This window comes from Salvelinus fontinalis, chromosome 38 (assembly GCF_029448725.1).
Source record: "Salvelinus fontinalis isolate EN_2023a chromosome 38, ASM2944872v1, whole genome shotgun sequence".
Classification (NCBI taxonomy): Eukaryota; Metazoa; Chordata; class Actinopteri; order Salmoniformes; family Salmonidae; genus Salvelinus; species Salvelinus fontinalis.
Window position 1 is genome coordinate 32,504,543 of NC_074702.1, and position 23,030 is coordinate 32,527,572.

Genomic DNA, 23,030 nt, shown 5'->3' on the forward strand with positions numbered 1-23,030 from the left:
CATGCTTATGAATAATTAAACAAATAAGCCAATTGGCCTTTATATAGTCTTTCTATGCATGTAATGTCTGGGTGAATTTTGAAACAATTACTAAATGCAGATGTGCTCAAATTTGTGATGTAGATTTGTTTTTGCCATTGCTTGATCTCTTTAAAATGTAAGAATATGTTGCAGATTAACTATGACCAGTAGGCTGCATAACATAGGACATAATATAGTGGTCACAATTATGACCAACTGGTCGTATGGTGGTCAGAAAAATACGTAATATTCTGGTCAGTAAAAATATTGTAATGACCTGGCTAGATCCTAAATGAATCCTAACCTGGCTAGATCCTAAATGAACTAATGGATTGCGTTTACGAATTTCAGGTTTATTAACCAAACTCAACACAGGTTACTGTTTGGCCGTAGCCCACGCCAAATAAATAAAGGAAAACAGTATCTAACAACGGTGACCCATCTCTTGTTAAGACCAGACGTAAAGAAGGAGAATAGCATATGGTCTTAAACTTGCGGTGCTAGTTGAACTACATGTTGTTCACTGCAGGCTATGCTTTGTACTGTAGGCTATTTTTATTTGTAAGATGCTGTAGGTCTGTCTCATGGGCGGTAGTTTGTACTATCGACTACAGTACGAGAGGTGGCAGCATAGGTAAAAGCTAACTAACAATTTGCACCTAGTTTCAAAATAACCGGAAATAGCAGTGAATGCGGAAAACGAAAGATGGAGGCGGCTGTGTTCATTCTATCGCTGGTCGACTGCTGTGCTTTGATTTTTCTGGCGGTGTACTTCGTATCCTTTTCTTGAACATTAGCTAATACATTGTGTACTGGATCTCTATTGGTATTCTTTGTTATAATCAATACGTTTTAGTGCTCGTGCTTTGTGGGTACCGGTCTGTACCTGTCGGTGCTAGTTAACGTTGCCAGTGATTTAACTATGATCAAACGGATCAATCAAATCCGTGCTGCTTCCGTGCAATCCGTGCTGCTGTCTTGATAAACGGACGTTCTCGAACTAGCCAGCAAGGGCCAGTGAGCCAACGTCCTGTTCGTCCTTTGCACTTTAAAATGCCGATCTTCTGGCTGTCTACAGCAGTGTTGACATATTTTAGATGCGGTATCTGCTGCTTGTTTTTTCCTAGCAAAAGTTCAGTGGTTACTGCTTAGACTGTTTAAGCTTAGACTGTCAGTCCTAGTTTCTCACACATTCATACTTGTTCAATTCCTTCCTCGCTTGAGTTAGCTGACATTCAGAATAGAGATAAACTGTTACTCTATAGCTAGCCTGATACATCTCTGCCCAGACAGTATACATACCTTAACTTCATGAATAGATAATTACCCTCTCCGATCTAGAGTGTGACTACATCAATGCACGAGCCTGCTGTTCGAAGTTAAACAGAGTAAGCACAGTTGTCATGGGTCATCTTTCAAATATATTTTTTTTGCATGTACACACAGCTAGCTGGCTCTCGAGAACCCAGGGGGCATAGCCATCCTTTAGGGCTCTCGGTTAAAGGTGTAGACCACAGCTGACAACTGTAAACTATAATCCCGACACTGTTTTAACGGTTAGAAACATTCAATCTCGTTTGCGATAAGGTTTTGGAAACCTCTGGGACTTAGCTTTCACATTAGCGAGAAATAATATTTTAAATACCAAAAGATACACTTGTGAATCGCAAATCGAGCATCACCGGGTCACATTTTGGTGTGCCGGCGTTTCCCAATGATCTTGAATTTGGGATTTCGTTTTAAGTAATTGCTGGCAGAGCACCCAGCGAATAAAGAGAGATATCCCACCTTGTTACCCACTCCACAAATCCGGGAGGCAGCCTGTGGTCAAAACGAATGCAATCATTCTTTTTGACCACAGAACGGGTTAACCGGGCGAGCTAAATCGAACTCCCTTCATTGGAACATTAGATTCCGTCTGTAGTATATATAAAAAATAAAAATTACACAGCAGGGTGTAACTTTGCCAAACTGTGTACTGTAAGTGTATCTTTTGTGTTTTTTCATCGCTGATATGAAAGTTAAAGCTGCAATATGTAACTTTTTGGCCACTGGGCCAAATTCACATAGAAATGTATGTTATAGACCTGTCATTTTTATTGAAAGCAAGTCTAAGAAGAGGTAGATATGTTCTGTGTGTGCATCCTATGCTTCCGTTACATTTAGTTGTTGCGTCTTTACTTTAGGTTTTGTACACCATCTTCATTCAAACAGCTGAAAATACAATAATTTTGGTTATGGAAAATATATTTCACAGCAGTTTAAACGCTACAATGATTCTCTACACTATACTTGCTTGTTTTGTCAGAAACTGAAATTATGCAAACGTAGAATTTTAGCAATCAGGAAATGGAGGAGCATTTTTATTAAGTTCCAAACATTTCCAAAATCCTATTGCAAGCGAAGTGTATTTACGTTTAGACAGAGCATTTGGGTAGGGTCAGGACATTTCCAACTGCAAAAAGGGATGTGGAATTCCACAGTGGAGGTGTCATAATACCCATAAAACCTGTCAAACAGGAAAGTGGTTTCAATCGTTTTCAACCATAAATTTTTCCCATGGGGGATTTTTAGAAACACTTAAAATAAGGGCTGGGTTTCGTGTAGGCTTACCCTGTCGTGACGTTTTGATAACCAAGTAAATCTATCTCGGACAAGGGGACTTATCAATATATTATGCTTTATTTACTATGATTTGAAAATGCTAATTAAGATCAAAGTAGACATGCAAAACGACAAATCCCCGCAAGCTCCTGCAGACCATCGCAAAAACTGACACCTTTGCTAACAGGTATTGTGTCAATTTAAAACTTGCATAAGGCAGTTCACAGAATTGTACATTTAAATACATTTAGCCAATTTATTCATTACTACATTTAGCTAACATTAGATTGTAAATCCAGAGATTCCTACCTTTGCCTTGATTCGGCAGCCCCGTCCAGATTATCATGGCATTTGTAGTTCCTTATGATAGCCACATTAGCTAATTAGTGTTTCATTTTTGGTGTGTAAATACAGGCAAATATATTGATAAAAGTCACTTTATCCTAGAGAGATTTACACAGTTATCAAAAAGTCACTCAAGGGTAAGCCTACATGAAACACAGCCCTTATGCATGCATGAGGCATGCATGAGAGCATCAGCTGTTCCGGACGACTGTGATCACGCTCTCCGTAGCCGATGTGAGTAAGACCTTTAAACAGGTTAACATTCATAAGGCCGCGGGGCGAGACGGATTACCAGGACGTGTGATGACCAACTGGCAGGTGTCTTCACTGACATTTTCAACATGTCCCTGATTGTGTCTGTAATACCAACATGTTTCAAGCAGACCACCATAGTTCCTGTGCCCAAGAACACTTAAGGCAACCCACCTAAATGACTACAGACCCGTAGCACTCACGTCCGTAGCCATGAAGTGCTTCGAAAGGCTGGTAATGGCTCACATCAACACCATTATCCCAGAAACCCTAGACCCACTCAATTTGCATACCACCCAAACAGATCCACAGATGATGCAATCTCTATTGCACTCAACACTGCCCTTTCCCACCTGGACAAAAGGAACACCTACGTGAGAATGCTGTTCATTGACTACAGTTCAGTGTTTAACACTATAGTACCCTCAAAGCTCATCACTAAGCTAAGGATCCTGGGACTAAACACCTCCCTCTGCAACTGGACTTCCTGACGGGCCGCCCCCAGGTGGTGAGGGTAGGTAGCAACACATCTGCTATGCTGATCCTCAACACTGGAGCCCCTCAGGGGCGCTTGCTCAGTCCCCTCCTGTACTCCCTTTTCACCCACGACTGCGTGGCCAGGCACGACTCCAACACCATCATTAATTGTCAAAGAGTTTGCAGACGACACAACAGTGGTAGGCCTGATCACCGACAACAACAAGACAGCCTATAGGGTGGAGGTCAGAGACCTGGCCGGGTGGTATAAGAATAACAATCTATCCCTCAAAGTAACCAAGAATAAGGAGATGATTGTGGACTACAGAAAAAGGAAAACTGATCACGCCCCCATTCTCATCGACGGGGCTGTAGTGGAGCAGGTTGAGAGCTTCAAGTTCCTTGGTGTCCACATCACCAACAAACTAGAATGGTCCAAACACACCAAGACAGTCGTGAAGAGGGCACGACAAAGCCTATTCCCCTCAGGAAACGAAAAAAGATTTTGCATCGGGTCCTCAGATCCTCAAAAAGTTCTACAGCTGCAAGATCGAGAGCATCCTGACTGGTTACATCACTGCCTTGTACGGCAACTGCTCGGCCTCCGACCGCAAGGCACTACAGAGAGTTGTGCGTACGGCCCAGTACATCACTGGGGCTAAGCTGCCTGCCATCCAGGACCTCTATACCAGGCGGTGTCAGAGGAAGGCCCTAAAAATTGTCAAAGACCCCAGCCACCCCAGTCATAGACTGTTCTCTCTACTACCGCATGGCAAGTGGTACCGGAGCGCCAAGTCTAGGACCCAAAGGCTTCTCAACAGCTTTTACCCCCAAGCCGTAAGACTCCTGAACAGGTAATCAAATGGCTACCTGGACTATTTGCATTGTGTCGTCCACCCCCCCCCCCCCCAACCCCTATTTTACGCTGCTACTCTCTGTTTATCATATATGCATAGTCACTTTAACTTTACATTCATGTACATACTACCTCAATTAGCCCGACTAACCGGTGCCCCCGCACATTGGCTACCCAAACTATCTGCATTGTGTCCCACCACCCGCCAACCCCTCTTTTACGCTTCTGCTACTCTCTGTTTATCATATATGCATAGTCACTTTAACCATACCTACATGTACATACTACCTCAATTAGCCTGACTAACCAGTGCCTGTATATAGCCTCGCTACAGTTATAGCCTCGCTACTGTTATTTTTCAATATCTTTTTACTGTTGTTTTTTATTTATTTATTTATCTATTGTTCACCTACTACCTATTTTTTACTTAAAAATGTCCCTGTTGGTTAGTAAGCATTCCACTGTAAGGTCTACTACACCTGTTGTATTCGGCGCACGTGACAAATAAACTTTGCTTTGATTATTTTAAGTGTTTCTGAAATCACCTATGGGGAAAAAGGAATGGTGGAAAATGTATTGGAACCATTTCCCTGTTCGACCGCTTGATTTCATGGGTATTATGACTCATACTGTGGTACTCTATAGGACCCGTGATAAGTACCAGCTGTGCACCTGAGTGCAGAGCAGACATGAGACAGAACCTCATATTTAGTTAATGTTGGTATTGGTTTAAGGGAGTGAACATTATTTAAAATAAGGGTTACATGGAGAAAATCGGACCTCTCTGAAATGAAAATGTCTGGCCCTCCCTACAGTAAAATATATTTGACCTAAGCCTAAACGCTTAAAAAAATCAGCCCTCCCCTATACCCCAAATAATAATTAACACATAAAGTGATAGCAACTTTGACTCTCCTGAACTGCCATTGTAGTCCTACACAGCACAGCCATTGGTTAGACAGCAAACAAAAACATTTTTGATTTGCAAAAGCAGAGCAGGCCGGGGCTCAGGGTTGGATTATACATTGCAGTGTGTAATGCAGCCTAGTTTCATTTACACCATCCCAGCAGCTATCTTAGAAATATAACTTTGCTCTGTGCTTCTCAAGCATGCACTTCCGTAGCCTATAGGCTATGGATCATTTGATTGAGACCACACTAAATAGCCTATAGGCTATGGATCATTTGATTGAGACCACACTAAATAGCCTATAGGCTATGGATCATTTGATTGAGACCACACTAAATAGCCTATAGGCGCACTTGATATTGAGTGCCCACCGGAGAATCAGCGATGAGGGGCGGTATCGGACACACATTGATATATAGCCTAATAAGCAACTACTTCTAAAACTCTGAGAAATATTGACATTTCAATCTATTACAAATTACATAACCCTCCCCTGGACGAGATTAAGAGAATACTAACCCCTCCCCTTGACTAAAATTGAAAAAGCATGACCCTCCCCCATTTCCCTTCAGGTAACCATTCTAAATGTTGATCCATCCCTAAATCCGTTTGAATGAAATCACTTTTTGTCAGGATCCCTTTTTGATTTAAACAAAACTTTCCATAATTTTTTTTGCCCATGGAAAAAGGGGTCAGAAAGTGACTTTTTGGACCTGATTGCCAAAAGGTTCAGGAGTTAAAGGTGCTAACGGTTTGCCAATTTTGCGTACCCCACCATACCATGAGACATCCATGTCTTCTTCACTGGAAAAGATAGTTGAGTTTAATATCATTTAAAAGCTTACAAACAGTTTTGTCAAACTATTTTATTTCTTGGAAAAATATTTTTGGAATACAAATTGTCATTTTTTAAAACCTTTTAATGTACATGATAAAAAAAATGATAAACTTCAAATATTTTCATATTCTCATATATCCTATTTCACATAATCTGAGGTTTCTGTGTTGTGCGCGCCATCGGTTGAGACACAACATGCTCTTGAATACAGGGTGGGTGTCATTTCAATCATAGAAATAGAATTCATAGAATGGAACTATCCCTTCAGACCACTGCAATTTAGCTGGTACACTATTGACCTTTAAATTGAATTGACATTTTAACTTCTAATTACTACCACAAAGATGACCGCCCACCGTCGTCTGTCAACGTAAATAGTTATGTAAATTCTATTATCTATATTTCTATGATTTCAATAGGTTTCCTATGGACGATTGACAGTATAATTTAAAACAACAGATATACTCATTCCAGTCAACATTCGCTGATGTGTGGACCTCCAACCATCTTTGTGGTACCATTTGAAATGTGACATTTCAATTTTATTCCCATATTTGTACATTTATCAGCCAAAACATGACACCCTCCCTGTATTCAGGAGCATGTTGTGTCTTAACCGATGACACAACACAAAAATCTTGTAAAATAGGGTCTAAGCTACAACATATGCAAATAGTGTTTTTAGATCATTGACAAAGGTAAAATAAAATAAAAAGACATTACAAAAATAAAGCTACAAATTATCAAACAATTTGACAACCTTGTTTGTAAGCTTTTAAATGATATAAATCTCATCCGTTCATCTTTTCCAGTGACGACGACATGGTATGGCGGCGGTATGCAAAATGGGTTAACTTTGAGCACCCTTATCTCGTGAATGTTTTGGAATTCAAGTTCAAAAGTCACTTTCTGAGCATTTCTACAATGGTTAAATAGGCCTATGTATGGAAGGTTTCGTTCAAACCAAAAGAGGTGCAGTCAAAAAAGTTCCTGAATTCAAATGGATTTACCCTACATGTAGTTAGTAACTTTCAGCTTCCTGACTTATACTTCTGTGGCCCGTTGTCTCCAGTTGTCTTTTTATTTATTGTGTCCTGTATGCTTGTGCTCATATACTTTTCATAATGTGTATCTGCAGTGGGTTGTACCAGAGCTGGTAGGCCAGGCCCTGGCAACAGTGCTGATGCTTGTCTCCCTTCACTGGTTTGTCTTCCTACTCAACCTGCCTGTGGCCACCTGGAACGTGTACAGGTAAGTAGGCTGTACCTACTGTTTGAGATGACAACTGAATGTTAATGGTCAACGGCAACTTCTGTTCTCATGTAAACAGTAAAGCCACTTTTGTGTATGAGGAGTGAGGGGGGTCCACTCAGAGATGTCATCAGTGGCTGTGTGTAAACCTTACGATACACTTTATTTTTGAATTTACATTGAAATTAATTTTGTGACGTCAGCATACAAACACAACACAATAAATTACATGCAGTACTGAAAACTGGAAAGTTAGTATACAAATCACACATTTCCATTTTCACATTCTACTGTCTGACCGTGTATTGGGCCTGCATCTGTCCCATGTCCCACTCTTTACCAGGCTGATAGCTAATGAAATGAAACTTGCCTTCCTCCTATTCTTACTGAACAATGAGACCCTTAATCTCCTTCTGGAAGGCAGCAGCTCAAATCATTGGGCAAGATTGTGTGTGGGATCCTCTATGATGCTCTTGGCCTTGTCCCTTGCCTGTTTATCATAGTGGCTCTGAAGCCCCCTGCATTGCAGCCCGCAGAGCTTGAACCCTAGGCTCACAGTCCGCCTGAGGATACCCTTATTAGCCACTGACTGCCCACCGTACCAGGCCAGGAAACAGAAAGTCAGCACACTCTCTATATGGCAGGTGTAGTAGTTGGAGAGTATCTAGGTGATGACATTCAGTTGTCGGTCTGCGCAGGAGGTACAGTCGTGGTTTAATATTTTTTTATTGATGTTCTGAGTGTTGGCATTAAAAGAGGGCGTGCTGTCCATGATGGTTCCCAGGTACCTACAACTCCACACTCTCTATCTCTTCACCAAGCAGGACTAGGTGGGTACCTTTGCCACTGTTCCACCCCTTGTGTATTGCGCTGTCATGGTGTACACACAATAGTGGCCTTAGAAGCACTGTTTGAAAAAGCTGAACCTTAGTTGTTTTAATATATAATCACTGAATAACACTGTGTCTGCCTTCCCCCAGAAATCAGTGAGCAGTTTAGCTGAGTTTGAGGTAGTTGTTATTGCACCAGTCATGAACCCTGTTTACTTCTGTTTGGAAATGCAGTGTGTCATCTGGTGGTGTCATCTGCATATTTCACTGCCAAGCAGTTCCCATCGGAGCCTTTCAGGTCATTGGTGTATATGAGTAATAGCACTGTAGAGATGACAGTTCCTTGTGGGGAACCGGTAGATGTACACGAGGAAGTGATGTTATTGAACTCGACATACTGCCCCCCTGCTCAGCAGGAAGTCCAGCACCCAGCACCCGTAATACTATAACTACCCTAGCCCATGTAAGCCCCTTTCAAACTCCCCAACTCTTAGAGATATATCCCACCCCTAAGCAGTTTACTACAATGCCATGGTTGTTCTTTTGTCTCAAGTGTTGTTAGTTTCCCTCTACCTATTGTTTATCCGACAGGGTTTGGAAGGTGCCCATGGGAAACATGGGGGTGTTTGACCCCACTGAAATCCACAACCGGGGACAACTAAAGTCTCACATGAAAGAGTCCATGATCAAACTCGGCTTCCACCTGCTCTGCTTCTTCATCTACCTGTACAGGTAAGGGACTGCCTTGCTGTCTGGGATTCTGTATGCTAGCCGCTGTCACGTGACAGTACTAAGATGGCTAATCTTACTGCTTCTTCATTTATTGCTTCGCACAGGATAACTTTGATGTTTAGCCTGAGCTTAAGTTTTGTTTTCAAGTAATTTCTTCACTTGTCACACGCTTCCTTTTCTCCTCCACAGCATGATCCTGGCACTGATCAACGATTGAGATCCCCATGGCCGTTTTAATCCAATCGGCCAAATCACAAACTAATCAGTATGCGGCGTTCAATATGTCCTGGTCCTCAGTCCTCTGCTCAGCTGGAGTCACATGACCTTACCCCCCCCCCCCATTCCTTTTGTGTTCTCATAACTGCCCTGGAATTGTGTGTGTGCTCGCTTGTGCACGTGGGTATGTTCATTCGTTCAGCCTGTGTCCAAAAATGCTGTCCACGCACTGCTCCTCTGGGCAGATGGAAAACATGACAATCGTACAGGCTAGATGGTGCATACAATTGAGCACTTACAGCCAAGAGCCAATCACAACAGCTAGCACATCCTCTTGGAGTCTGCCGAACGCCATATTTGATTGTCATATTTATTTTTTTGTCTCTTGTCAACATGCTGGAAAATCCTTGAATTGAATATCCTTTGCAGAATACTGATCTGTGTTTTGGCAATCTATTTCTATGATATTTTCTTGCAGAGTCTCTTATTAACATCAAATCAGTTATAGATCTGACTGCTGAAAGGTGCACATTTGATTGGTATTATAAAACAAAAAGTGTTCTCAGGGGAATACATGCACCTGGATTGGAAAATGTTTTTCAACCCTATTTCATCACTCTGACTGTGTATCAATGGGCAATATATCCTCGGGCTCGATTCAATCCGTAGCGCTGTAGCGCAATTTCATTTAAGGTAATTTCCAATTGAGCTGACATGCAGCATTTATCATGAATGCAGTCTCCGCGAACGCGGGAACATTGCCTTTAAATTTGTATCGTGCTTCAGATTGAATCAAAGCCCTTGTCTGTATGACAGATGCACATTTATTACACGTCAATGTGAACATTTTTATTTGTGCAGTTTGAGAATGACCATGTTCCAACCAAATGTACTCCATGGGGAAGGGCGCGTGTTCCGATTGTTTAAATCAAACTAAAATGACTGTCGAGTTTTATTTTTGCTTTTGAAAATAATTTGTGGGGTTTCTTAAATAAATAAACTTGAAAGAGAACACTTGTGTCTTTTTCTTGTGAGATTGTATTAACCCGTATTGAGGTAGGGCTAATACAAAGTGAAAACCTCGGGAGACTTATGCATGTTCTGAGAATATAATCATTTCTGTGGCTGTGTTTCGTACGCTGCTAATCATTAAAGCCATCACTCACGGCCTTAAAACTCTGAATGCTTTATTGAAAATATGCATACATATCTTCTCCTACACAACATTACGTAACAGTACAATCACTTTTTTTAATAAACACATTTAAATGCAAAAATGGATTCTTCCGAACCTGGCCGCTAACAAACAAACCTAATAATGGCTTCTCACCTCGCCAAGCGTTGACAGCAAGGAGTGGGAAATAAGAAGCCCCAAAATAAGGTACGTCTCAAAAGAACAAGAACTTGCATAAGCTGAACCTAGAACACCACATCTGTGATTGTTTTAGTGTTTGATCTGTACTGAGGTGTGTGGCGTGTGTATACATTTTTTTTATTTTTTATATCTATCAGTCTTCTGTACAGAACAAGCTGGTGGTGGCTGTAATGACCTGTGGGCAGGCGCTCGCCTGATGCAGGGGAGATCTGTGTCACAGAAAAATGCTTAGCCTATATACTGTTCTTACACGATCTCATTATACATACCATAACATATACAGATATAAAGAGCATACCATATCAGAAAAGCTTATTTTGCTTGACCATCCAACAGGAACAAATAGTACATGTTCATAATTATCTGATACACTTGTGTACAAATGCATTACATATACATGATGAATTGTGGGTAAAATAAATTAACGTATAGAAAAAGAAATGGTTGAAGAGGCCAATGATAGTACGGGGAAAATGAGATGAAGTGATAAATGAAAAAGAAAACGATAGTAACAAAATTCACAAAAGCCATTAAAAACAGATAAAATGTCTGAAAAAAACTTGTCAGCCTGTATTGAATACATAAATCAGGAAAATGAAAAACAAACAAAGCAGCAAATAAATGCTCATTTCACCACAGCTAGAGAAAAAAGTGGATACACCAAAAACGTAAGCGATAAAGGTGAGGGACAGGAGAGAAGGGAACAAGTGAGGCAAGGAGAGAAGAGGGAAATGGAGGTCAAATGAAAACAGCACAATGGTGGACACACAAATGAGATCAAAGTCAAGGAAAACCCAGAGTCAACCCCATTGCTGTTAAGTGGATACAGCAAGTTGAAGCAATTCTTTCCCCACTACCGAACCTCTCCACAACTATAACCTCCTAAACGTTCCCATTAGAAAGTTAGCCTCAGCACGTGCTTTACTAGGTCTGGCAAGCACTCTGAAGAGTAAGAGCATAGCCACTATATAATCAAATGCTATTTAGCTGTAAACCACAGGTGGTCAAAATGGTTTCTTCTGGCAGCAGTGAGGCCTAAGCGACATGCACATCAATCTCACCATCCCACCAATTCGGGGAAACAAAGCTACATCCAATTTAAAAGGGTATTTTACTGTGTTAAAAAAACAAACACTAAACAAACGTAATCATCATAACCATAGAAGCATCTCCGAGATTCACTTAGATTTGTGGATTTTATATCCATCCGATTCAGTTAAAATGCCCGTAAGTCCTATCATTTAAAAATAGCTAAAAGTTTGAGGTGAAATAAAAAACCTTAATTATTTCCAGCGTGTGAAAACCACAATCTCATATACGTTGAGACGTTTATTAGAGGCAGCAATGAATAAACCCCCCAAAAAATGACTTTCCTGTTGGAAGAGAAACATAGATATATAGTGCCGTGATAAGAATTTGCCCCCTTTCTGATTTCCTCTATTTTTGCATATTTTTGATAGCGAACGATATCAAATCTTCAACCAAAACCTAATATTAGATGAAGGGAACCTGAGTTTACAAAAAAAAATTATTAACAAAGTAATGCAACATCCAATTCCCCTGTGTGAAAAAGCAATTGCCCCCTTACACTCCATAACTGGTTGTGCCACCTTTAGCTGCAATGACTGCAACCAAATACTTCCTGTAGTTGTTGATCAGTCTCTCACACCGCTGTGAGGAATTTTCACCCACTCTTGCACGCAGAACTGCTTTAACTCAGCAACATTTTGGGGTTTTCAAGCATGAACTGCTCGCGTCATCTCAATTGGGATTAAGTCTGGACTTTGACTAATCCATTCCAAAACGACAAATGTGTTACTTTTGAACCATTTTCATGTAGACTTGATTGTGTGTTTTGGATCATTGCCTTGCTGCATGACCCAGCTGCCCTTCAGCTTCAGCTCACAGACCAATGGCCTGATATTCTCCTGTAGAATTCTCTGATACAGAGCAGAATTCATGGTTCCTTCTATTAAGGCAAGTCGTCCAGGTCCTGAGGCAGCAAAGCATCCCCAAACCACCACACTACCACCACCATGCTTGACCGTTGGTATGAGTTTCTTACTGTGGAATGCAGTGTTTCGCAGGACAATGGGACCCTTCTCATCCAAAAAGTTGACTCAAGTTTGCCAAAAAGTATGTGGATGATCATCAAGACTCTTGGAAGAATGTTCTATGGACAGAATTTTCAAAAGTAGAACTTTTATGAAGACATGGGTCCAATTACGCCTGACGAAAACCAAACACGGCATTCCACAATAAAAACCTTAAGCATGATGGTGGTAGTGTGATAGTTTGGGGATGCTTTGCTGCCTCAGGACCTGGGTGACTTGCCTTAATAGAACAAACCATGAATTCCGCTCTGTATCAGAGAATTCTACAGGAGAATGTCAGGCCATCCGTCTGTGAGCTGAAGCGCAGCTGAGTCATGCAGCAAGACATGATCCAAAACACACAATCAATCTACATGAAAATGGCTAAAAAGCAAAAAAATTGAAGTTTTGGAATGGCCTAGTCAAAGTCCAGACCTAATCCCAATTGAGATGTTGTGGCAGGATTTGAAACTAGCAGTTCATGCTTGAAAACCCACAAATGTCACTGAGTTAAAGCAGTTCTGCATGGAAGAGTGGGCCAAAATTCCTCCACAGCGACATGAGAAACGAATGAACGACTACAGGAAACGTTTGGTTCGAGTCATTGTAGGTCAAGGTGGCACAACCAGCTACTGAGTGTAAGGGGGCAATTACTTTTTCAAACAGGGGCATTGGGTGTTGCATAACTTTGTTTCTGAAATAAGTATGTAACGGTTGTGTTATTTGTTCACTCAGGTTCCCTTGATCTAATATTCGGTTTTGGTTGAAGATCTGATAACATTCAGTATCAAAAATATGCAATAGGAGACAATTAGAAAGGGGGCAAATAGTTTCACAGCACTATATATACCCTTACCACTCTCCACCACTACAGCCCTCTCTATATATATATATATATCAACGTACTAATCATGACAATAAATAATATTATCAATAATAAATAATAAACTCTCAACGAGGCAGATGAAAGGTGGCAGTCCTGGGGTTAGCTCTGAGACAAAAGAGGATGGGGCCTGGCTGAACACAGGTGCAGACATCAGACACTGTGAGCCACACAGGTAAGAGAAGGTGGGAGACAGGTAAGAGGAGGTGGGAGGTCACAGTCAAGGTGGCTGCTGGGTAATCAGTTAATTTATGTGATTTGTCTGACATCTCCGTGTGTGTGTGACGTTATCACCTGCCACAGCCCCAGAGCCAAACCTCCAGAAAGCGGCTGTCAAAACGCAATAGTTTCTCTGCTTCATTCGTTAGAGTCTAGTGTTGTTCTCCTGGATTCGAGAAGTAGTGTCTTCTGATCCAAGATCACCATCAGCTGTCCATGTTACAACATTCTTTCAGGGAGACAGAGAAACAGTAGAGCATTTTCATTTATAGTTTATTTTTTTAAACATTTCTTTTTGCCCATCCCCTTCTTTGGACTACAAAAATAAACTTTGTTTTTACCGTTTTTAAAAATGTTGTTGTTACATGTAGTCTACACACATTTTACATACACGTTTTACATACATTTCTTTTTAAAGTAGTTACATAGCAAGAATAAAATAATTTGATATTTTTTATATACATTACATCTATATAGAATAGTACTTACGGTATACATTGCGCTGTCAGTCATAACTATTATAGAACATGAGCTTTTAAAACCACACCTCAGCTACTCTCAGTCCATCCCCACCTATCGCCGTAAACCGCCCTCATGATTTCTGTGCTGTTCACATAAAATCTGAACCGGTCTAATCCTATAGAATCTACATATTGTAAGATAAATAGTTTTGTTACATTGTTGATTGATTGACTATGGCTTTCTAAATCTCCCAACAATGCTATATGAAGAGTTCATAATAGCAGAGCATTTGCATGTATAGTACCTTTTCTTCTTGGTCCACCCCTACACAATAGACTTAAAAACCTACAAATGGTCTTTTACACCACATTTTGTCTCATAATTACAGTGTAGAGGCTATGGAAATAATAGACACTGAACCTAAAAACATATGGCAGATATAATGAGGGCTCTAGACCACTAGTTAAAAGTACGATGACCCGTCAAATAAATCCGTACCGTTTAGCCCCTCAGCGTCCTGGACATCAAGGAAAGGGGCGGGCCCCCAGATTCGGACGGTGCCGTCGTCTGAGGCGCTGGCCAGGAGACCGGGCACTACAGGATTCCAGCTCACACAGTTCACTGTACGGGTATGACCTGTCAACTCTGCGATGGGCAGCTCACTGCGCCTGTGCCAGATGTACACTTTGTGATCTGTAGATGGACACACAGTATAAACCAGACCATGTGAGTGTTAAACATTCGCCTCTACCTTATCCTGGGTCATGTTCATTAGGCAACAAATGGAAGAAAACAGACCGAAACAGGGAGGGACTACCTGCCCTTCCAAAAATAAACGTTAATTTTCCTTTGCAAACGGTTTGAAAACGTTTTCCGTTGCATGAGCTAATAAAACTTCCCTGATGTGTGAGTGAGTTTGTGTGGTTATACCGACAGGTTTACAAATAGTCAAAGCATAATTTGGACTCAGATGAGATCGACTAAAAGGGGACGTGGCCTTACCCTCGCTCCCACTGGCGATGAAGTCTTCGTTGTGTCCTCCAAAGCAGGAGTGGATGGTGTAGAAGCCCTGTGTCACGCCCTGATACTTCCTCACCAGCACCCGGTCATGTAGGTCCCACAGGTGCACACCCTACAGACAGACAGAATATTGACCAGTGCACTCTCAGACAGCTCGGCATAATCCGAACCAACCCCCCCCCCCCCCCAAAGAAAAGCCAAACCACTCACCTGAGTAGCCACATTCAGCAGAGCTAACCTCCCGTTCTTTGAAACTGTGAAAGACATGATTGGATGGTCCTCCTGGACTCTATGGAAGGGGAGCACAAACACAAAATGACAGAACTTGCAGAAGCACAGGATGGGCCTCGTGCGTATAGAAACAATGATTAGATACGACAATGGATGGGACTAACTCACATGTTTCTGTCCGTAAGGTCCTCAAAGTTGTAGCCACGGATACGCTGGTGTGTGTCTGATGCCAGGACGGTGCGAGTGTCACCCAGGCACCACAGGCACTGAACCCTTACTCCTTCCCACGAGTCCAGCAGGTTACCGTCCAGATCCTGGGGATAAGGTTATATCAACCTCAATGCACTGATTCGTCCAACACACACAATAGCTCAATCTGCCCTTATGCTGGGAACAAACAGGTCACACCCTGATAGAAGACACTCACACACTGGTAGAACTGGCCCCTCTGGCCTCCGGTGACGAAGCGCTTGCCGTCTGGATTCCAGGCCACACTGGTCAGACTGTCCTCGTGTGATTGGCTCATCTTTGTCCGCAACTCACCCGTCTGGCCAATGACAAGAGACATGCGTGAGTGAGCAGGGGGGACATTAAAAACAAAACAAAAAAAACAACTGTAACATTTTTTTTAATGCCTAGTAATAACATGACAATAACAACTGCCATTTCCATCCTGGTGAGAGTAAGATGTGGAAGCCATCTCTAATTTACCCGCAACACAATCATTTCGAACAACAAGCATTCCGGATAAAAAGTCAATCCAACGTTACCTGTACGTTCCACAGCCACAGCTCTGAGCAGTCATCGGGGCCACAGGCAATCAAGTAAGTGTCATCAGGGCTCCAGGCCAGGTATGAGACACCGTAGGCGTGGCCCTCAAGAGTCTTCATCAGCTTCAACTGGTGACTCTCCTGTCAATCAGCAGCACAGCTATCACCTCAGCTAATCATTTCCCCCCAAAGTCCACATCTTCCCGCCTCCGCCACCCCTTTGAAACCCCCCCTCTCTTATGCTCGGTTTACTAAAACCTGATACACTTATCAGCATGATCATGGTTCATCTGTAATGATGAAAGGCTCCTACTGTGTTGACATGCCACACGATGACTGTGGTGTCTTTGGATCCCGTGGCCAGTTTGGTGCCGTCATTGGAGAACTTGCAGAACCACACTTCATTGCAGTGTTCGGTGAGGATCTGCTGGGTGTAGCAAGGGAACTGTTTCCTGTAGATAACAACACTCAGACGTCAGGGAGAGAGGACATATAGGGGAGAATAAGGTTTTGTTGATTCCAGGTATAGACCTCATCACCCTGAACGTTCTACCCAGCTAGCGTGGGTAGCTAATAATAAATAAAAAAATCCAGGGCAAATAGTGGCAATGCGCTAAGATTTTTTGCATTGGTTTAAATGAAGCACTTCACTTCCATTAGAAAATGTGAACGTCAGAAAACGAGCGTTAGTTAATGGCGCGTGAATACGTACAATCTAGACATGCAATCTTGTGACGTAACAACCACAGTAGACGCAAAACAAACTATTCCTGGGAAGTAAGACCATTCCAACTACAGCTGAGGTCCCAGGCAAGGCAATGTTGACGGCCAAATGAAGGGAATGAACACAGGAAGGACAGACAAATACAGACAGAGTATAGAATGAAGAGCCTTACCGGCTGCAGGCGTGGTCCAGGAGGAGGGACACAGAGTCCATGCCGCTGTCCAGTTTGGTGTTGTGGTAGAGGCAGCGCTCTCTCTGCAGCTCCACAGCCTGCCTCAGCAGGGTCTGCAGCCGGCGCGGAGGCAGCATCACAGAGGGAGGCAGGTACGCTACAGACAGGAGAAGGGAGGGAATGGGGCACAGTGTGATAAGATAGGAATGAGGGGAACAAAGAGAGAGGGAGAGAGATAAATTGTTTAAAAGAAAGTCTATTCTTAAAATGTCACTCGGAAAAGAAGAGGAACAAAATATCTGTGTTTAAAGGCCATCAATTCTGTTTCAAATCTGGAGATTCAGGTTCTAAATGAACCTATTAAAACTCACGGACGCTTAATAAAGCTCAAACCAAGTTTATTCACCCATTGGGTCGATACAGCTGCATATCTCTGTTGCTAGACAGAACCTTAGTGATATCTGTTCTTCCTCACTTCATCTGACCTGACCTCTGCCCCAAAGTGCTCACTCCTCCCCAACTCACGGCTGTGTCATGTCGACTCGTACCAGACTGTGTCTTCCCCGCCCCCCCCCCCCCCCCCCCCCCCATAGGATCCCTGATGGCTAACAATAATATATCCGTACAGAATGTAAACATTATACATTCCCCTCTCTCCCTCAGTGACATGAATACGTATATTTCATATTCTCAGAACCCAACAAGAGGAATTCATTTGATAATAAAGGTACACTCATCTTAAACAAAACTGGGGGGAAGGCTGAATGTGAGGATGTGGTATGTGAGGACGTGGTATGTGTGGGTGTGTATATGTGGGTGTGTATGTGTGGGTGTGTGTGTGAGATGTGTATGTGTGGGTGTGTATGTGTGGGTGTGTATATGTGGGCGTGTATGTGTATGCGTGGGTGTGAGTGAGAGATGTGTATGTGTGGGGTGTGTGTGTGTGAGATGTGTATGTGCGGGTGTGTATGTGTGCGTGTAAGATGGCACTCACTCTGTAACTTGTCCAGGAGTTTAGTGCGGGAGGCAGTGCCTTTACCCTCCCACTCTGCCTTTGCTCTCAGGTCCTCTGCATGGCTGCACATCAGGTACCTGGGAAATAGATGACATCAGCATTAGGCTGCCCTGCAGGACTCAGCCCCAGCACCGCGAAGACAGACAAAGAATCCCGCTATTCTAGCTCACTCAAAATCAGCTCAAATTCAAAGTGGAGCCAAAAATGTGTCTAATCAAATCCAATACCATCGACCATACTGAATGAGGATTGGCTGTACTCCAACACAAACACTCCTCACTGATGGAATAGTTAGTTGTCACACATTGCAATGGAGATGGATCAAATTCCTTTTAAAAAGGAACTACAAGTGACAGCGGTTTCAATTTCAAGAGAGGCTTAGCTCTGTGATCTAGGCCATTTCTTTAGGTCAGAGGTAGCTACCCGCTCAGGATGTGGATGCGCTCTGTGTTGTACTTGAGGGGAGTGAGCTCAGCTCTCAGGACCTGCAGCGCCTCCAGGATCTTGGCATCCTCCAGATACTCCAGGTACTTCTGCTGCAGGAGCAGGAACTTCATCCGCTATAGAGAAAATAAGACGGGCAGGGGAGGAAAGGACATGTACAAATATGAGTGCATTATGAGTTAAGCACATGCATCTTAAAACATATCAAAAATGGTTTGTCTATGAGGAAAATGTAGTCTACACATCCTACTCTTTTTCTCTGACAAGCAATAGGTGTCAATGTCTTGTCCGCATTCTACTGTAGCTAGTGCTGAGTGATTAACCGAAATGTCGGTTATTTTTCACTTTTTAAACACCTCATTGAAAGCTGTCAGTTCAATTTTTTGAATTCCATTTAATTCATGTTTTTTCTGTGAGCGCAATGCGCAGGTTCTCTAGAGATAAATCAGATCAAGCCCGAACTGCACAATGTAGTAGGGAGTTTCCAACAGGTCAATATTCTACATAGTTTTGTGCAGAACACATGGTAATTACCTACAATGACCATAATCGAGAGAGAGAGAAGAACACACAATCAAGAGGGATAGAGAGCAGTTACTTCGTGAGGTATCGATACCTGAAAATACATCATCTAAGATTGATAATTGGTATTCAGCAGTCATAAATGTATGCCTTATTTACTGTGAAGAACTACTAAAATAGTGATTTTGTCAGACAGCATAAGCATCAGCTCTACAGAGATGACGTGGAATTAAATAATTGCCATCAAATAGGCCTAAAACAAATGTAAAATACAATACAACTGAAATATTTTATTAAATGTGAATACATTATGGTTAATAAGTGACAAGCAGTAATGGGCAGTCACTACCATCATGGGACTTTAATTCATTGTTTTTTTCTGTGTTGTTACAGCATTCAACCCACATACTGCATAGTGCATTTAATGTTAAAAACAATAATTGAAAACAGTGATTATTTTATATATAATCGAAATGAAACCGACCTCTAAATGCACCAATAACTCAGCACTAACTGTAGCACTGTTGGGCTCACCACAATAGCACTTGGAGAATGCATCAATGCTTTCAGCTCATTCAGGTCACTTTCAGCCTATATTCAAACAAATAAAATAGACACTGGTTATTTTCTGTTTTCTAACTACTGTACATTTCAACTTAATAAGCAAAATTGTTGTTTAAAAAGTTTGAGAGAAATTAATAAAATAAGCCAACATGTAGAATAGATGTGTTGTGTACCTCTAAAGTTAAATGACTAAAAATAAAAACATCTCAAATGGTTTCATCACCTTGTCCCACTCTCCTTCCACCACATGGTTGCGGAACATTGTGGCAGAGGGATGCTCCAGTCTGCAGCCAGACTCCTGCATCAACAGGTCCACTGTCTGACTGTAGATGAGAGGGAGAGCATGTGCAAAGGAAAAACACTAATTATTTGCAAAAGGAGAGTCAAAAAGCATTATTTTATGTAGAGGAATTCAACAATAAAGAAGTAATTCATTTGAATCATGTTTACTAACTTATTACTTGGTCAAGTACAATATCACAATGCCTGATAGGGTGATCATTGTATCTTTATCAATGACTTGCCAAAGTCCTAAACAATTCGACTTGTGCTGTATCAAATATATAGACATATCTTTAAAGTTGGAGGCAAATATGATGATCGTTCAATTTTCTAAATTCTTAATGAAAACAGATCGATTTCACGTGATCTTGTGGCTTGACTGACATGCAAATACTATCAAATAACCAAACATTCTCAAAGTATTCTGGACTAGATTTTCCAGTTTCCATGGTCTTGGCAACTCGCAAGAGTAATGTCATTGTAAACATATTTTTAAATACACTTAAAACAATATATACATATATTAGAGGCCGACCGATTAATCGGAATGGCCGATTAATTAGAGCCGATTTCAAGTTTTTATAACAATCAGTAGTCAGCATTTTTGGACGCCGATTATGGCCGATTATATTGCAATCCACGAGGAGACTACATGGCAGGCTGACCATCTGTTATGCGAGTGCAGGCAGCAAGGAGCCATGGTAAGTTGCTAGCTAGCATTAAACTTATCTTATAAAAAACAATCAATCGAAACAATCACTAGTTAACTATACATGGTTGATGATATTACCAGTTTAACTAGTTTGTCCTGCGTTGCATATAAACAATGCAGTGGCTGAAATTGTGTCACTTCTCTTGCGTTCAGTGTAAGCAGTCAGTATATGCAGCAGTTGGATGGCTCCTTGCGAACTGTGTGAAGACCATTTCTTCCTAACAAAGACCGTAATTAATTTGCCAGAATTTTACATAATTATGACATAACATTGAAGGTTGTGCAATGTAACAGCAAATTTAAACTTAGGGTTGCCACCGGTTCGATAAAATACAGAACGGTTCTGTATTTCACTGAAAGAAAACAGTTTTGTTTTCGAAATGATAGTTTCCGGATTTGACCATATTAATGACCTAAGGCTCGTATTTCTGTGTGTTTATTATATTCTAATTAAGTCTATGATTTGATATTTGATAGAGCAGTCTGACTGGGCAGTGGTAGGCAGCAGCAGGCTCATAAGCATCCATTCAAACAGCACTTTCCTGCGTTTGCCAGCAGCTCTTTGCAATGCTTGAAGCACAGCGCTGTTTATGACTTCAAGCCTATGAACTCCCGAGATTAGGCTGGCAATAGTGCCTATAAGAACATCCAATAGTCAAAGGTCTATGAAATACAAATGGAATAGAGAGAAATAGTCTTATAATAACTACAACCTAAAACATCTTACCTGGGAATATTGAAGACTCATGTTAAAAGGAACCACCAGCTTTCATATGTTCTCATGTTCTGAGCAAGGAACTTAAATGTTAGCTTTTTTACATTGCACATATTGCACTTTTACTTTCTTCTCCAACACTGTGTTTTTGTATAATTTTAACCAAGTTGAACATGTTTCATTATTTGAGACTAAATGTATTTTATTTATGTATTATATTAAGTTAAAATAAGTGTTCATCGTCCACTCAGTATTGTTATAATTGTCATTATTACACACATATACATATATATAAATAAATAAAAACCGGCCGATTAATCGGTATCGGCTTTTTATGGTCCCCCAATAACCGATATCATCGGTCGACCTCTAATATATATATATATATATATATATATATAAATAAAGTATGCATATGGCTGATGATTAGGGAAGTGTTAGGCTACTTAACGAGAAAACGGCATGTTCTTGTCATTTCATGAAGTCCCATTTCTGGACCCCAAAGTAACAGTTAACGTTAGATAGCTTACTACCAAGACCAGCTAAATTGTGCAATAACGGGCCATCTTTCTCCCTTCATCAATTTTCTATAGGACCCCGTGCTGTATTCAATTTTACCTCTACAAAACTCCTCTATTTATCTCACCGAACTAGTCGCTGTCAACATGACTTGCCTTATTCGCGGTTATTATGAAGGACATGATTTAGCATCAGCTGACAGCTAGCTAGAAAGTTAGCAAACGTTACTTACTTAAATCCTAAATCGTGTAAATGTTGCCCTATAAGTCTAATGACATCTTCCTCTGACTGAGAAAGACGTTTCTTCTTTTTCACGGAGTTTGCATCCGAAGACACGGTGTTGTTGGATGCTGCTGGGGCTGGGATACCGATGTTGTTACTGACAGAGTTCCCATTGTTTGTTGTGGATAGTCCATTAACGTTAGTGTGAGCTCCCCCGGCGGAGGACGACTCTCCGTTTTGCGTACTGTTGTTTAGGCAGGACAGCTCCGAATCTTGACCCTGTCCTGCCCCGTTGGCCTGCATGTTATTAATGTAGATGTGGGCTACACTGTGCGGATTTAATCGAATGACAGGAGCAACGGGTGAATTGGGAAAAGTTAAAATCCCCACAACTGTAGACAGGGCCGCTGACCCAATTGCAGCCCCAAGCTCCCCTGCTCCCTCCACCACCGAAGCTCGGTATTTCTTCCGCGGTAGCGGCGACGCTCCGCCGGTTTCCGAGTCGGAGGAAGCGGAGGCCAGAGTTAATTCGCCAAGGGCGTTGGTGACAGAATGATGTCAAGTTGGGGCTGGCAAAGGTGTCAGAGACGAGACAATAACTCGTTTTATCGCGGAGCTTCTCTTGTTATTGTTGCTCTCCAGACAGCTGCAGATCCATTATCGATCTTGAGACGCAATGACGTCACCGGAAATTCCGACACTACCTTGTGTCCGGGTAGTCCATTTGTGGCGCCCTTGATGTTCATACTGAACT

At 41.7% G+C, this 23,030-nt stretch overlaps 2 protein-coding genes across 3 annotated transcripts; one reads left to right on the plus strand and one right to left on the minus strand.

The window, feature by feature from the left end:
• The first annotated feature begins 629 nt into the window (after nucleotides 1-629).
• On the plus strand, nucleotides 630-10,344 carry LOC129837332 (protein cornichon homolog 4). Its single transcript, XM_055903410.1, has 5 exons — nucleotides 630-796; nucleotides 1,341-1,409; nucleotides 7,442-7,554; nucleotides 8,976-9,116; nucleotides 9,306-10,344. The coding sequence occupies exons 1-5, from the start codon at nucleotides 728-730 to the stop codon at nucleotides 9,331-9,333; spliced, it is 420 nt and encodes a 139-aa protein (XP_055759385.1). The 5' UTR covers nucleotides 630-727; the 3' UTR covers nucleotides 9,334-10,344.
• Nucleotides 10,345-10,502: 158 nt separating this feature from the next.
• Nucleotides 10,503-22,969, minus strand: LOC129837331 (WD repeat-containing protein 26-like). Of its 2 annotated transcripts, none has more exons than XM_055903409.1 (14): nucleotides 22,287-22,969; nucleotides 20,050-20,149; nucleotides 19,797-19,853; nucleotides 18,720-18,856; nucleotides 18,276-18,373; nucleotides 17,282-17,438; nucleotides 16,699-16,837; nucleotides 16,386-16,526; nucleotides 16,043-16,162; nucleotides 15,784-15,929; nucleotides 15,595-15,673; nucleotides 15,367-15,496; nucleotides 14,863-15,057; nucleotides 10,503-14,121 (listed from the first exon to the last, which is right to left on the minus strand). In XM_055903409.1, the coding sequence occupies exons 1-14, from the start codon at nucleotides 22,577-22,579 to the stop codon at nucleotides 14,048-14,050; spliced, it is 1,866 nt and encodes a 621-aa protein (XP_055759384.1). In that variant the 5' UTR covers nucleotides 22,580-22,969; the 3' UTR covers nucleotides 10,503-14,047. The 2 variants fall into 2 exon arrangements, with proteins under 2 accessions (XP_055759384.1, XP_055759383.1); XM_055903408.1 differs by having other exon boundaries at nucleotides 10,503-14,131.
• Nucleotides 22,970-23,030: the final 61 nt, after the last annotated feature.